Below are 15959 nucleotides of genomic sequence, written 5' to 3'. Positions count from 1 at the left end.
AGGTGTGGCTCTGCTTTCACGTTGAAAGGAAGAGGCAAATCCGCTCACATGCAGAAGTAGCCAGAAGGCCGGCATCTGCCCCAGCAATGGCAGGAGCGATGAGGGACAGGGTAGCAGCGGCGGTGGGTGCCTGAGCCACACCACTGACGTGCTCGCTCTGCCCCGAGGGCGCAGCCGGCCCCAGCACACGGGGCTCTCCCGCCCCCAACCAGCCCAGGCTGCGCATCCCCACCCGCCACCACCCCAGGGGCAGATGTGGTCAACCAGCCGTTGAGTCAGTCAACACCTGTTGGCCGCCCACCAGGGGCTGACTTTCCTTCTGTCGCAGACTCTGCTCTCAGGAAGCCTGGTGTTTATTTGCTTTAAACTGAGGTATAGTTGATTTATAACATTATATAAGTTTCAGGTGTACAACATAGTGATTCACAATTTTTAAAGATTATACTCCATTTATAGTTATTGTAAAATACTGGCTGTATTCCCTGTGCTGAACAATATATTCTTGTAACTTATTTATTTTTATCATAGTAGTTGGTACCTCTTAATCCCCTCCCCCTATTTTGCCCCCACTCCTCCCCCCACCAATAACCACTAGCTTGTCCTCTGTATCTGTGAGTCTGGTGCTTTTTTGGTACAGTCACTAGTTTGTTGGTGTTTTAGGTTTCACGTATAAGTGAGAACATGCAGTGTTTGTCTTTCTCCGTCTGACTTATTTCACTGAGCAGAATGCCCTCCAAGCCCATCCATGTTGGTGCAGATAAGCCTGGTGTCCAGAGTGTAGACTCAGCCTGAAGATCAGAGAGAGGGGGCAGGACCAGCTGCAAGAGGCAGAGGGCCGTGGGGAGGGTGTAGCTCAAGTGGTAGAGCGCATGCTCAGCATGCATGAGGTCCTGGGTTCGATTCCCAGTACCACCTCCAAACATAAATAAATAAGATAAACCTAGTTACCTCCCCCTCCCCCCAAAAAGAGGTAGAGGGCTGCTCTGGGAGTCCAGAGTTATTTTTGGTTGGAAGGTTTAGGGGAAGCTTCAAGGACAGTGTGGCGTCAGTGCAGGGTCACCAGTGGGTGGAGTGGGAACTTGCTGAGATGGGCGGGAACCCTGTTCCTCGGGAGCAGAGTGGGCAGAGCGGGCCCGAGGACTGACCCAGAGGATGTGAGGATGGTACTCGGGAGATCTGGCCGATGGTGGAGGCCTTGTTGTCCGGAGTGAGTTGAATTCACGGGAAATGAGGAGCCAATGCAGCTTAGCAGCGGACGGCGCCATCAGAGCTGGGTTTTGGGGAAATGGCTCTGAGAGTCAGATGGGAGGGACTGGCTCTGAGGCACGGAGACAGCTGGAAGGCTTTGCCAGGTTGCATGGGTCAGGCGATGAGGACCAGAGCAGGGCAGGGGTCTCGGGGGCAGAGAGAAAAGCCTCGCCCTGCCCACGTTTCTGCCTTCCCTCTGCTCCACCGGCATTAGCGGTGCCTCAGACTGGAGCACCCTGGGAGCCGTGGACCTGCCATCATGCTCGTGTTTCCCAGGTCTGTGGTTCCATTCTGCCCCCACTGACAGATGTGCGTCCTGGTCTCTAAGGACGATGCGTAGGGATGCCCAGAGGAAGCTGGAGGGCCCCAGGACTCTCTATCAAGCCATCCAAAGAGGGACGGGGGTCCTCAGCACCCTGTGGGCCACAGCCCTCTGCCTCAAGGTGCCTTTAGCATCTGCCAGGAGAGGGGACGATTCCAGGAGCTGTGGAGGGGATGCGCTCACTTTCCTGTGCTGTGTGCCAGGGGCCAGCACCATTGGTCAGGCCCACCGCCTGGCTGCCGCCGGTGGTCTCAGGACGCGGCTGCCGAGATCAGGTCCTAATGGATGCTGGGATTCAGGGTGCCGGGGCCCTGCGGGTTTGGGGGACAAGTTGGCATTGCTTGCAAGGGACAAGTTGGCATCTCTGGAGAGCGGGGTGCCCCGCCGCAGCAGCTCTGCAGAGAAGGTGGCCGCAGTTCGCCTCTGTCCTTAATACGGCAGGCCCAGTTATCACCCCAGGAGGCTCACAGGTTATCAGCGAGCTCCAGGAGCCACTGGAGAAAGAAGGAAGATAAAGAGGACTCTAAAAAGAAAATAACAAAAAGAAAAACTGTAATTTCTAATCCAAACCTCGCCCTGCCGTGGCTTTGTTAACCCCCAGTCACTCTTTCAAGACATAAACTGTTGAGTGCCACAATTACTTCAGTGATTACACTTTATCTTGTCCCACCAAGGTATTAAAGAGGAACTGGGGAACACATTAAAAAAACATACGGCCCAATTTAATCATGATTCCCTCTAAAACAATTGCCCGAATCTCCCCGTCACAGTTGCCAGGGCATGAAAATCCCATAGATGCTTGAAGGGCCAGGCGCCAGTCGTCCCCCGCTGCCCCCACGGTGGCCCGTGCATCAGTCAAGGGAGAGCTTTGGGGTTTATGTCTTTACCAGGATTTAGTGGAGGGGCTCCCCAGACGCTCCCGCACAACACGGGAGGGTGGCCCAGGTCCCAGCGACCTGGACTTCCCTGCTTAGAGCACTTGCCCCGCCCCCACTACCACCAGGAGGACGCTGAATGAGCCCACTGAGATCTCGGGAGCCTAGTCACTTCGCGGTTGCAAAAGGGGACGGTGGCCGGAAGCCAGCCTGACTGTGAGGGCCACGCTGGTGAACAGCAGCCCACTCTGCCCCTCTGCACATCCTCTCTGCACAGCAAGGGAATGCTTCAGGAGCATCTGAACCCCTGGAAGTGGGCAGAGCTGGGATGCCGGCAGAGTGGGGGAGTGGGGCTCCCTGACCTCACTTTTTCCCTGTCCCCTGGGAGACACTAGACAAGCTATGTCCTCTTTTGGCTCAGTTTTCCCAGTTGGAAATGGAAGTAGGTGGATAAGTTGGCCGGGATGACCCCCAAGTTCCCCCGACCTCTATCACCCCCTGTTCTAAGAGGACTATCCAGGCAAGCTTAGGAGGCCTATGATTTGCAGGACCCTTGAGGATCTTTCCTGCACAGATTAAAATACGTACAGCATCCAGATGAGGAGGTGAGCGGTGATTATTAGGGAAGAGTTTGAGAGGCCCGGGGCTCCCCAAGGACCTGCCAGTCACCTGACACCTGTACCATGCGCCTGAGGACTAGACGTGACCCCGGTGGTCCAGGCGAATCCCACACAGTCCAGCGATGTGGCAGGATGGGGGTGGGGCAGGTATCTCTTTGAATTCATGGACACTTACATGACAAAATATTTGTCGAGAGGTGTGGTTTTGTTTCCTTCCAGCACTTAGAAGATAGGTGAGAATTGTCTCAGAGATCTGGACAAGAATGACTAGGGTTCATGCATCCAAACCCCGCCGATGGCTTGAGTGTTGTAAAGATGCTTCTTCAATGTTTGAAAAGAATTCCTCAACTTTGCCTCGGTGGGCTCCCAGCAAAAATTATACTTCCCAAATAAGCAATGTCTGAATTAATTTGATTTTGTCCCAAGTTCTGTGAGGTCTTAGAGAAACTTTATCTGTAGCAAAGTTGTGAGACAAAGTAACGTTGGTTTGAGAGGTCAGTCGTGAGTAAACCTGGCAGGTCTGAAGGTTTACTATGTGCCAGGCACTGTTCAAACGCCTTATCTCATTCGGTCTTCACAAGAGCTTCCTTGGGTGGGTATTATTATTCTCTCCATTTTACAGATGAGAAAACTGAGGCACAGAGGTGTGCTTGCCTGAGGCTCGCAGCTGGGAAGCAGTGGAACCCAGACTCAAGCCCAGATGGCTGAATCCAGAGCACAGCTCTGGACCACCCTGCTCCCCATCACTTTCCGCATCAGACAGACCTAGGCTCAGGAGGGGGCTGTGCGGGCTGCTTAATTCTCACTTTATGTTCCTTAGGTGGAAAGTAGAGATGATGACAACCAGTCCCACCTCGTGGGGGTCAAATGTGCTGAGGTCTGTGGAGCACTCAGCACCCAGCACCAGAACACACAGGTGCTGAATAGATGGTAGCTCTCAGTAACCATGGTGATAGTGGTTGTTGTGGTAACCAGAGGACAGTCTGAATCATGTCGTGGAGACAGTACTGGCTTAGCAAAAGGAAGACAGATGGTCCGTTTAGGAGTTAGGGCTCTTGGTTGATGCAACAGAAAATTCAACTTGAACTGGCTTCAGGATACGAGGAGATTTGGGGGTTTGAGTTACTGAAAAGTCTCGAGGTATCTGGCTTCAGGCGTGTCTGGATCCAGGGGTTCAACCAATGGTGTGGAGGCTTATGGCTTCCTTCCCTCAGCTCTGCCTCCTCCATGTGGCTCCCTTGCTGGGCTCCATGTGCTGGCAAGAGGTGGCTTCCAAGAGCTCTAGGCTTCACCATCCCAGATTCAGGTCCAGCAGGAAACAGCGTCCCTGCCCCCCAGGGTCTCCAGCCAAGTCCAGGGATTAACTCTGATTGCCTCTGGTTGGGGCTCGTAGCCAATCACCATAGCCCAGAGAACGGAGGGCCCTGATTGGCCAGCCTGAGTCACATGCTCCGTCTTTGGACCTAGTCGAGGAGGACTGGTTTGTTCCCTAAAGAACGTTTGGATCCTCTTACCATAAGAGCACCAAATGCACTGGAGTCACATCCAGCTCTGCCTCCCGTTAACCGGGTGGCAGAGAGCAGATCACATGGCACCTCAGTCAGAGGGGGCTCGTGTGGCCGGTGGGGGTGCTGGTCCAGCTTCCTCCAGAGCTGTTGTGAGGAGCAGATGGACAGGAAAGGTTCCAGAGCACATCAGTCACTCTGGAGACGCCTGGATGACTGTTTGGGGCCATTGGCATCTGATGGGGCTGACTCACTGCCTAATGGGGCAGGGCTCTGAGCAGGCACAGCCGCCCGGGAGCAAGACGAAGGTGCCCGTCCTTGGAGAGGGAGGGGCAGGGATGGGAGGGCAGCGGCTTGGCCTCCAGCCTCCCAGGAGGACATGGCCAGTCTAAGCCACAGGCAGGGCCTCTCTGAGGCTGGTGAGAGGGCGTGGTGTGGCCCGTGGATTTGGCTCCTGGGAGAGGAGAGGAGAGGAGGATGGGGAGTGGGGCTGCAGCCCTCTGACAGCTAATCACCAGGTGCCTTGCCGCCGGCCCTAGCTGCCTCCCCCATCCTGCGGGGCCAGGGCTGTACACCCCCAGCACAGTTCATTCCATCCCGAGCGCTGCGTCCCAGCAGAAGGTCCAAGGCTTCTCATCCCAGGGCTGTTTTGAGCACTCTTGCCGTGATTTCTAACGTCAAAAATGAGTTCAAGGTGAGAGCAGACGACAAACAGGAGACAAACCAGCGATCTCATCCCTGCTCAGTCTCCGCCAACAGCAGGGCGACAGCCCCCTGTATCCCTGGCAAGTGCCTGGCAAGCAGGTAACACAGGCAATGAACCCCACGTCGACACTCCCAGCCTGGAGCTGGCCCAGTAGGGGCACTGAGATTCATGGTCCCTCCTGGGTCTGGGTACCAGAGAGAGATGGCCCCCGACATCCTGACCTCCTTCCGTAACTCCTTACACATCAGCCATCCGGGAACTAATGTCGCCCATTTAAAGAAACGATTTCTATTTTTCAGCACATGTCTCCCTGGGGATAATGAGTCTCATATGTTAACGGCCTGCTGTGCAGAGTTTGTGCTAAAATTACTTCCCTGAGCTCCAGGTGGGGACCCACAGTCTCAATATTCGGGGATCTGGAGAGAAAAAAACCATCCATTCACCTTCTCCTTTTTCTGACTTGAAAGACTTGAATCACGTTTCTTCCCAGCTTTGTCTTTCTGGACAGAAAAATCCTTATCACACTTTCCCCCAGGGCCACCCAGCCCTCCTCCTCGGATCCCAGCCTCGCCCCGGCACTCACTAGGCCAGATCAAGATTTGTGATGAAGAGCCCCCCGCCGCCCCCACCCTGCAGCGCACCTCCACCTCCCGTCAGTGTGCCCCGTCTCCAGGCATGGTGCTTCCTGGCCCCAGCAACAACTTTGGACAGTGGCTTCCGGGAACCCCAGGGGGCTCCCTGAGTTAACCAGGGGCAACTCAAGCCCGCCAGCCTCCACGAGCAATTTGTTTTACTTTTCCCGAGTGCCTTGCTCTGCGCCTCACCCACCCTGGGCTCCATCTGTCACTTTGCACCCACTAAATACGACCTCACGAGATCCTCTCGAGACTGATCACAAATGACTTGGCGCTTCGTCGCCCACGGAAGTTTAGTGTCCTCTGCAAACGTGGAGATTTTATTGTGCATTTCTTCCCCCAGATCATTTATAACAGTTTTAAGTCAGGCAAGGCCTGGCCCTGAGCCTGCATGAATCTCATGGCTTCCACGTGTCCGTCCAGAAACGTGTCTGTACACCTGCCCCACAGGTGCGCTGGGGCCACAGGGTCTTGCTTCAGGATTAAACATTCTCCCCAGCGGCATCCATCCGGGATGGCCCAGCCTGCCAGGGGCCTTTGGGGAGAATGTGCTCAGAGGCTTCTAGAGAGTCTGGATGAAGGGCATCCTTGGCGTCTCTTTAAGCACAGGCATCTTTCTCTGCTCGGAAAGAGTAGTAAATTCTCCACCACTTCAGCGGTCCCCAGGTGACCAGGACTGTGCCGGGCATGATTCCCTGCAATTAGTATGTTTTCCTTTCATCACCCGTAGGCCAAAGAGGGCCGAGCAGGCCAGCCCCGAAGCCGGCGGGGTTCCCGGAGGTTCCCAGAAGCCCACACCAGGTGGAAATTGTTTAACTCTATTCCCAGGACGGGGAAATTCTGGTAATTATGTAACAGCAGCAGCAGCAGCACTCAGCAGGTACCCGGGCTTTTTCATCTTCAGACCACTTTACCCACATTAACTAATTAAGTCTCCCAGCCGCCCTCCAGCCACCGCTGGCTTAATGAGGGCCCCCGGCTGAAGGGGCCGCGGGAGCTCCCCCAGGGCTGCCGGCATCTGCTCACCTTGGAGCAGGAGGGGAGTACCCACGTGGGCCCCCCAAGCCTTTCCCTGGCATCACCCCAGTTCCCCTGCCCTGCTGAGCACTGGCAAGGGAGCAGGGAGGTTGTCTGGTCCCCTGCCCCCAGGACTGCAGCGGGCATCGGGTGCCCAGCCTGTGATGCAGGGCCTGGCGGCCGGGAAGCTTGCAGCTGACAGCTGGCTTTGCCTGATCCTGGGGGCCGCAGGGCCCCTCGTTCAACTCCTACTCTCCCTCCTTTCTCTCTCTTCTTGCTTCTTTAACTGTCCCCAACTTTGGGGACCTGGGTCCATCCCCTGCCCGCATTGCCAGGTGCTCAGCTCTCAGCTGCCCCACCCCCCACCCCCAGACCCGCCTGACCACTGAGGGAGTCCTGACCACCGCAGACCCTAGATGTGGGGACAGGGACATCACAGGCCAGCCCCATCCCTCTTCCCATCAGCTCCTGCACCCCACATGACCCGGCCAGTCTCCCTAGACCCGTTTTCCTTCTGGCACAGATGCTCTGGGTCCCTACTGCCCAGAGCACCGAGACTGGGCACACAACCCCCCATCCGCCGTTGGACCCCAGGGCCCCAGTGGAGGGGAGGCGTGGTGACACAGGCTTAGTGCGCAGGGCTGGGTTGAACCGTGGAGCCCTGAGCAGTGAGTCTGCATCCCTCGGACGCGTAACAGTAGCACCTGTGTCCGTGGGTTGTTGAAGGGAGTAAATAAGGAAACCTTCATGGGGCGTGAAGCTGGGGCCCACACACAGCTGATGCTCAGAGAGCGACCTCTGCAAATAGAGGGCCCACTGGGAGGTGCGTGCTGGGGGTACAGGCACTGTCCTGCCCCTGCCCCTGCTCCAGGAGCCCCAGCACACACCCAGATACGGTGGCAAAACGCAGCAGTTGGTCATGGGAGCACCTGAGTTCCCCCTTCCTGTCTGTGGTGGGGAAGAGCAAACCAGGAGGTGGGCGGCAGCCTGCAGGGTGCCTTTATCCAAGGCAACAGACAGGTGCCAGGCCGCCCAGGGCGGCTGGAGCTCGCGCGAGAGGATTTTTCTCGGCCTTGCAGTGTGGTGACACCCCCGGCCCTGAGCTGCCTGGCTTCATCATTTATTCATTCCCTAATAATCCCGCCCTTCTTCCTGCCGGCCTTGCACTCCTGTTTTATAGGTGCCTACCCTCGTTTATTAAGCACCCAGGTACAGGGACGGCTCTGCCTCCGAAGCTCAGGCTTGTGGGGCTTTCAGGATCAGCATCAATGGTGCTAATATAACAAATGCAATCACAGAATGGGCCTGTGGCTCGAACAATGCCGATTTCCCCTCGGTCTCCCTCCCCCGGGCCGGTGGTGCGCAGGACCGCCCCCGGGCCCTGCAGTGGCAAGCGGGGAGGTGTGTGGCACTGTTACATGCTATTATGACTTTCTGGGTAATGTACACATTTTCACTATCACACAGCCTCTCTCCTTCATTTTTCATGAGAACTGGCATGAGATTAATGACTGAGCCACGGAAGAAACGGAGCGCCATGCCACCCTGATTTATTGAACACTTAGCGTTGATGAAGCTGCAAACAAGAGTCAAACAGATGTTGCAGCTGCATTTTTCTTTATCAAAACCAACAGCTTTTTGCATTTTTAGCCACTTCTGGGGGCACTGTCCTGCTTGCTCTACAGAAAAGGGGGCCGCCCCCTCCTTCCACATGGAGGGGTGAAGCCGGGGCCGGGGCGGTGGGGCCCCCCGGCATCCAGCTGCCTGGCACCCGGTGCTGGCAGTGGCCAAGAGGACATGGGGTCCCAGGGCTCTTGCTCCGGGCCACTTGGGCCTCTGGTGACACTGCCACACCTTCTGCAGACAAACCTTGGAGTGGGATTGACTCGCGGGAGGTGCGTGCTCGGCTCCCCCCTCTGCAGGCTGGGCTGCCTCCCTGCCTCCACCTCAAACCAGAAATGAATTTGTGAAGACCCATTCAATTTGGCAATGTCGGTGGCCTTGCTCGTGGGCGTGGGCCGTGGGTCAGGCCCATCCCGAGCCCCTTACCTGCCTCGTCTCCCTCCCAACAAGGTTAAGGCCATTTGCCCTCGTCTCCCCATCCTAAAGGCGCTGAGGCCCAGCCAGATCAGGTGTTTGCCCACAGTGAGCTCCCCTGTACCCCAGCCCTCAGCTCTCAGAGCCCAAAGCCACAGGGCCCGCAGGCGTCTCCTCAGGCTGGAAGTCAGAGCCCCCTGGGGGCAATCTTGGCACCACTGCTCCCCAGTCTCTGCAACACCCCCACCCACCCTTGGGCTTCCCACGTCTCTCTGCTGAACCCCTTGGTCTGTTTCTCTCCCTCCTCCTGCTCTTCGTCCACCTCTCTGCCTGCCCTGGCCCTGCGCTGAGGCCCAGCCCTCCAGGCCCAGGTTCTAACCCCCCAGAGAGCTGAGATCGGTTCTCCCTCGCAGCGGCCGCCTCCTCTGCTGCCTTCCCAGCCACTGACGCTACACAGTCGCCACCGCTGGGCGGAGGAGCAGAACGGGGGTGCTTCTTGTTCAAAGCAGTCCCCACTCCTGAAATCCCTGTCACTGTCATTAAGAAGATTAAACCCTCTGCCCTCCCCCCAGCGCCAGCGCTCATGCCCGCCTGCCTCTCCCCCACCTTCACGAGCTCAGCCCCAGAACCAGGAAGCTGCCTGGGGCCCAGGCCTTCCCACGGGGGCCCCGGCAGCGTGGGGTACCCGGTCAGGAGGGACAGCCCACACCGGAAGGGGAGACAGAGTCCCCCACCCTGGCCTCTCGCCTCAGCCCCAGTCTTTCCTCAAGGAAGACCCCCCACCAACCCCTGGATGGGTCACAGGGCTAGGAGAGGGAAACTCGGTGGGGGGGCCCTGGGGGCAGGGGATCTGATCAACACAGGGGTTTCTGTACAAATCTGATCACTGTAAACAGCTCTACGTCCAGTGGGCCTCAGGCCAGGCCAGGGATGGTCCCCAGGGGGAAGGGACACAGTTCCTGGGCACCGGGAGCCCTGCTGCCCCAGAGCCCCAGGAGCTTTGTGGGCCCCCGTCCTCCAGCAACTGCGGGAGGTGGTTTCCCTTGGCTCTATCAGTGGTTCCCAAACTGTGTTCCAGGGAATACTGAGGTCCCAGGAGGTGCTCAGACTCACGGTCAGGTAAGCACTGAGAGGCCCTCCTGCGTGGGGCGCCGCCACGCCTGCCGAGCCCTGCAGCCGGGCGGCCAGTCTCACTCCAGCCCGGTGCTCTCTCTGTGAGCATTCTCAGCCCCTCCTGAGCTGCTGGACATAAAGTTCCCCCATTTGCTCCCCAGGATCCCGTTTGTCCCTGAGGCTCTGGTGAAAAGCACCGACTAGAAAAGGTGTCTCAGGAGACAGGTTCTAACTCAGGCTCCAGGAGATGCCCTCCTGCCAGCTCCGGCCCGCAGTCCTCTGCCCGGCAGGCCCAGCGGCCTGAAACTAGGTGGGCAAATGTAACCTCACATTGCCAGGTGAGACCTGAGGACGAGCTGGGTTAGGGAACAGCTGAGCCTCCCACAAAGGGACCGAGGGCTCCTGGGCCCTCTTTCTGAGGGGGCGGACACCCCCTCCTCCCCCAGCCACTGGTCTTCTCCTCTCAAGTCCCTCTGTCCCTCAGGAAGGACACCTGGGGATGGGGAGGGGGGTTCTCCAGAGAGGAGACAGCTGCCCCAACCACCTCCCCAGCCAGGCCAGTGCCCCAGGGAGGCTCATTGGCCTGTGCCCTGGGGGCAGCTCAGCTGTCACCACCCTCAGCACTCAGCAGGTGGGCAGAGCCAGCCCTGAACAAGACAGAACCTGGTCACTGGAGCTCTCAGTCCTGGGTGGGCAAACAGGCCAAATCTAGCAACTGCTCAGAAGTGAGAACTGGGGGTGAGTGCTTGCTGTAAATAAAATAAAGGATGGAAAGGCAGTAGGGCCTGGGCAGGGGGGCAGGGAGGCACCATGTCTGAGGGGTCTCTCAACACCCAGTCTGTGAGGGGGTGGCATTGAGACTCACACCAACCGGTGGCACAGAGCACAACGGCTCAGGAGAGAACGCACATGGCAGATTTGGGAAATGGGGGTGGCTGGAGCTGGGTGAGCCAAGGGGAGCGTGAGTGACTGGAGGGAAACAGATGGCAGGTCCTGCAGCCACATCAGGAGTGTGGGTTTAACTCTGCAGGCCAGGGAGCCGTTGCTGGAACCATGGGGTCACTTCTGCTGGTGTTGGGAGATGGACAGGGAGGGAGGGAAGACAAGAAGTAAGGAGACCCAGGTGAGGGTCCACAGGGCAGGGGACGGGGCGCGGGCTGGGTGGTCTGGGGCGGGCAGGGGAGGGGTGGCCGGCTTACTTGGTGGGGAGATCTGATGGAGCTTGGTGATGGATGGATTGGAGGGAGACAGAGAGAGAAGAAAGGCTTTGACCCAGATTGCTGCAGGAGGTGGTGCCCTTTGTCATTGGGGGAAAGCCTGCAGTGGGCCGGGTGGAGGGGTGGTCATCGGGGGGGACATCAATCTTGGCCATGTGAGCGGGGGGGCATTTCATGACCCCAGTGAGAGCTGTCAGAGGGCAGTGGGACCCTTGAGCTGGGAGCAGAGCGGAGAGGCGGGGCTGGAGAGAGAAATCGAGGAATCCTTGGACCATGGTGGGCTGACGGCCTAGAGGCTGAATGAAGCCCCAAGCGGGTGGGGGACCAAGACCCAGCCACGAAGTTTATAGAGGAAGGGGTACCTTCGGCAGTAAGAAGAAAATCAGGACAGACAGGGCTGTCAGCGGAGAAAGCGTGTGTTTTCAGTGGGTAAACTGCCCACTAGAAGCTAACTCTGGCCACTCTCTCCGGAAAAACACCAGGGTTTTGTCTGGTGTGGGGTTTGGTGGCAGCTGGTGGTTAGAAGAGGACCCTGTGCACATAGGACTTTGCACCTCCCAAAGGCCCCGTCGTGGCCCCTGCGGCAGCCTGGTGAGGAGGGCGGGGGCTCTGTGTCCATCTGTAGATGAAGAGCTTAAAGCAGCAAAAGGAAAGGAGGGGGTCTCCTAGTTCATGGCTCTTTCTAGAAAGTTCTGGAACTTCTCTGAGGCATGTATCTATCCTCAGCTTCCCCTCCACAGCCACCCCATGAGGTTCCCCCAGGCCTCCCGGACACTAGGCAGGCCTCCTGGACACTCGGAGGTGGGGAGTGGTCATGTCAAAAGTCATGCTTTCTTCGAGGGGGTGGCCTCTAGCGTCCTCATGGAAATTCTGGATGAGACCCCCACAGCCCGCAAGGTCTGACCTGGGTGGGAAACCGCAGGGAAACATCAGAGGATGTCAGCCCAGGGTCACGAAGGCAGGCTGGCTCCAGACAACGTCCAGAACAGCGTGTCCTCAGTGGAGTCCCCTGGAGCCGGCGGCCCCACCCGGCCAGCAGCCCAGTGCTCCCTGAGGATCTGAGCGCTCCGTGAAACTGGTACATTGGGACTCTCCGGCTAATATATTTTTCTGCCAGAAACACCCAATAAAATGTACAACAAATGAATAAAACTGCAACGTTGCCAAGAAGTGATGGGTTCCCCCAATTGCCAAAAATACCTCAACCACTCTGTGTCTTAAAACCAGCCCCAAGCCAGGAAATTGTTCCTTAAAATTCAACTCAGGGGTTTCAGCTGCAGGAACTCCAAGCCCTGGGATAGAATCTGCGTTACAGGTATAAACCATGATGCAGCCTGCTTCTGCACTCCCTAACCCCAAGCCCAGCCTCCTGGAGGCCACCAGGGACTGGGGCTTTCTCCTAATTGTAACAAGACCACCAAAAACACGAGGCCCGTAACAGAGGCTCCCGGGAAGGGGATGTACATGTCGGGCACGTACCCTGAGTTGAAGAGGGCAGCGGTAGATCTCGAATCCCTAAGTCAGCGGCTGCAGATGTGCGCTGGATCTGTGAAGTCCTGAAATGCGGCGTTGATGTGCCTTGGGGCATCTGGGGGGCTTGGAGCAGAGAAGTCACAGCCTTCATCAAATTCTCAGAGGCCTTAGACCCGGAAAAGGTTAAGAAGCTGTCTTGCCTCTTAGCCTCGTAGGAACACCCCATGATCCAAGAAGCTGCCCTGCCCTTCAAAGGCACGGAAAGCGGAGACCAGCTGTCAGGTCAGCACAAGTCTAGGAAGAGTAAGGACAGGAGATCCGAAGCCCACCTAATTCGGTTCTACAGACAAGGAATGAGCAGCAGGCATTGCCGGACACTGTGGTAGCTCCGGGGCTCTGTCCCCCGTGGATGAGCAGACAAAGGAGGCGTACTATTAAGACACAAACCCAATCTCCACCCTGCTGTGGTGGAGGTATAGAGGGTGAGGTATCCAGAAAGGCTTCCTGGAGGAGGAGGCGAGCCTTGTGCCTGTCTTCTTGCCTGTCCTGAAAGAGTAGGTGGAGGCTGGTTATGCAGAAATGGAGCTGGACCCTGAAGGAAGGGATGGGGCTTCCTGAGACCGGACAGTCCAGATGCTGTGGTGCAGGAACTCAGGTTCTGGAGGTTTTGGTACGTGGTGAGGGCTGCCCTCTGCTCCCCAGCTCCCCACCTGCCCTCCCACTGCCCTGGCCTCCCACAGCTTTCCCAGGCACCCAGGCTGCGCTCTGTGGGGCAGTAGGGCCGGACGCGGAAGACCTTTCATCTCCCAGACAGCTGACATCCTGGCTCCCTGCCACAGGGCCAGGCTCCAGCTCCTGGGGCTGGGATCAGAGGAAGCCCTGGGTGGCCTGCTGGTCCCTGCATGCCTTTGATTCTTACTCTGACTTGCTCAGTGGCTGGCACTGCCACAGGCTCAGGCAGGAGCTCCCGCTCAGGGAGGCCAGTGTGCCTGTCGCTGAGAAGGAACACAAGGCTGGGAATCGGGTGTACGTACCCACCTCTCCTGGGCTACCCCACCCAGGCAATGACCATAGTACATCTACCCAACCCACCTGCCTCTTGGGCATCTCGCAAGGAGGAAGTGAAATATGAGATGGGAAAGCACTTAGACCGAACAAAAAGAGGCCACCAGATGTCTTGGCAGGACCTAAAAGCAGAGTCAGAACCCTGGCTTCTGGCCCCAGCTCTGGGCCTCGCCAGGCACCCGGCTTTGGGCGCGTCACAACTTCACTGTGCCTCATTGTCAGAGGAGGGTATCCTGCCCGGCCCGGCCCGCTTCCCCGGCTCGCGTGGGTACCACGTGAGATAATGGCTAGAAAGTGCTTGGGGAAGAATAAGGTGCCGCCGATGTCAGGGATTACCATTATTATTAAGGAGCGTGATTACCGCAATCCGGAAAAGCTGCCATTAACGAGAAGGCTCCCGTTCGTGTTGATTTAATTTCCTGGTTAACTAAGCGTTGGCGAGAAAAAAACTCTCTGTTTCCACCCTGATTGAAAATCTTTTAAAATGATGCCAGTGTACTTTCTTGCACTGTTCGTGGTTTAGCCTGGAGTCTTTCTTTATGAATGCATTGATTGAGTCGCACATTCATTTATTACTCTCGCTCTGACCACATGCAGAGAGGTGATCGCAGACCCAGTGCCACCTCCTCCATGCCCAGGGTCCTCCTGGCCACCCAGGACTTGGGGTCGGTACCAAGTGGGAAAAGCCAAGGGGACGGATCTGGGAAATCGCCCAGGACGGGACCTTCCGAGTGGTTTTCCCGTTGTCTCCTGCAGCACCTTGATATGTCACCATATGTTTCCTTATGGTTCACGAAATAACTTCTGACTGGGGGAGAAGGTTTTTCTGGGATTACTCAGGTGCATTATAAAGTGACATGGTTGCTTTTTTTAAAAAACAAATTTGTCAGGCCCGACATGACCCAATAAACAATCTCTCACCCTCCGGGGGGGTCACGGAAAGCCACGGGAGGGCCTGGGCTCTTTGCAGGGAGCTGCTGCCCCGGGCGTGTCGCTCTCAGAGCTGGTGGTGAGCGGAGAGTGACAGAGGGCATTTTGAATGGACTCTGATGGGAGGAGGCTGACTCAGTTCAATTAAACCGTTTGGGGACAAAGCTGTGCCTTCAACGTCTTCAAGCAGAGAGTTCTTTCCATCCTTGAGTTCCAAAGAGATTTCTAGGGAGGCGTTTCCAGAGGTTCTGAGTGGCAGCTGCCTCCTGGGTGATGCTTAGAGCGTACTGAAGGGGCTGCCTGTGTGGGAGGAAGACCACCAGCCGAAGGGCAGGGGTGTCCAGCCCTTAGCAGCGGGTGCCTCAAACTCTGGGAAGTCCATGTCCCCTTGGGAAGAGGGTGGCAGTGGCGCCTGTGTGGGGACGTCCAACCAGCTGCAATGGGGAAATGCGTGTAAAGCAGGGAGCAGGGGCCGGTGCTCCTGGGCAGCTGTGGATGCAGGGCCGCGATGTGGGGACAGAGATATGTTTGACCTGTTGCGTGGTCCTTGGTGACACAAGAATCAGTCCACGTGTACAGCAGTGGGTCTCAGCTGGGGGCAATGTGGTCCCCCGGGGGAGAATGAGCAAAGTCAGGAGACATGTCTGGTTGTCCCAGTGGGGAGGGGCGGGGACTAATGGCACCTAGCAGGTGGAGGCCGGGGACGCGGCTGAGCATCCCGCCGTGCACAGGCGGCCCCACCACTGACAAGCACCTGGTTCCCGGGGTCGGTGGTGCCAAGGCTGAGAAAGTCCGGCGTGGGGACAGCAGCCCGTGTGTACTGCTGGGGCGACCTTGGGTGGGCCCCGTGCCGGCCTCACGCTGCCAGTGTCTGTGCTCTCCCCCCAGAACCCCGACATCGTCCTGGTGCACTACCTGAACGTCCCCGCCATCGAGGACTGCGGCAAGCCCTGCGGCCCCATCCTCTGCTCCATCAACACTGACAAGAAGGAGTGGGCCAAATGGACGAAGGAGGAGCTCATCGGGCAGCTGAAGCCCATGTGTGAGTAGGCTCGGCCGGCCGGCCCAGGTCCTCGCAGCCTGGGGACCCGGGTAGGATGACAGTGAACTTAGCTCTCACAAGGACCCCGCCCACCCGGTCCTCACGCGCTCCCTACACACCTGCCGGGACCTGGATGTCAGCCCACATTACAGAT

At 57.5% G+C, this 15959-nt stretch overlaps 1 protein-coding gene across 14 annotated transcripts in view; it reads left to right on the top strand.

Moving 5' to 3' along the window:
* The window catches only part of CAMTA1 (calmodulin binding transcription activator 1), an 829301-nt gene that overhangs the window by 705727 nt on the left and 107615 nt on the right, over window positions 1–15959 (top strand). For all 14 annotated transcript variants that reach the window (XM_064494103.1, XM_064494108.1, XM_064494102.1 and 11 more), the window contains one exon: window positions 15652–15805. In XM_064494103.1, coding sequence (XP_064350173.1) covers window positions 15652–15805 — 154 coding nt within the window. The remainder of the gene's footprint in view (window positions 1–15651; window positions 15806–15959) is intronic.

Source organism: Camelus dromedarius, chromosome 14 (genome assembly GCF_036321535.1).
Source record: "Camelus dromedarius isolate mCamDro1 chromosome 14, mCamDro1.pat, whole genome shotgun sequence".
Lineage (NCBI taxonomy): Eukaryota > Metazoa > Chordata > Mammalia > Artiodactyla > Camelidae > Camelus > Camelus dromedarius.
Note: the sequence above shows the minus strand (reverse complement) of the source record. Positions and strands in the feature narration are given on the sequence as shown.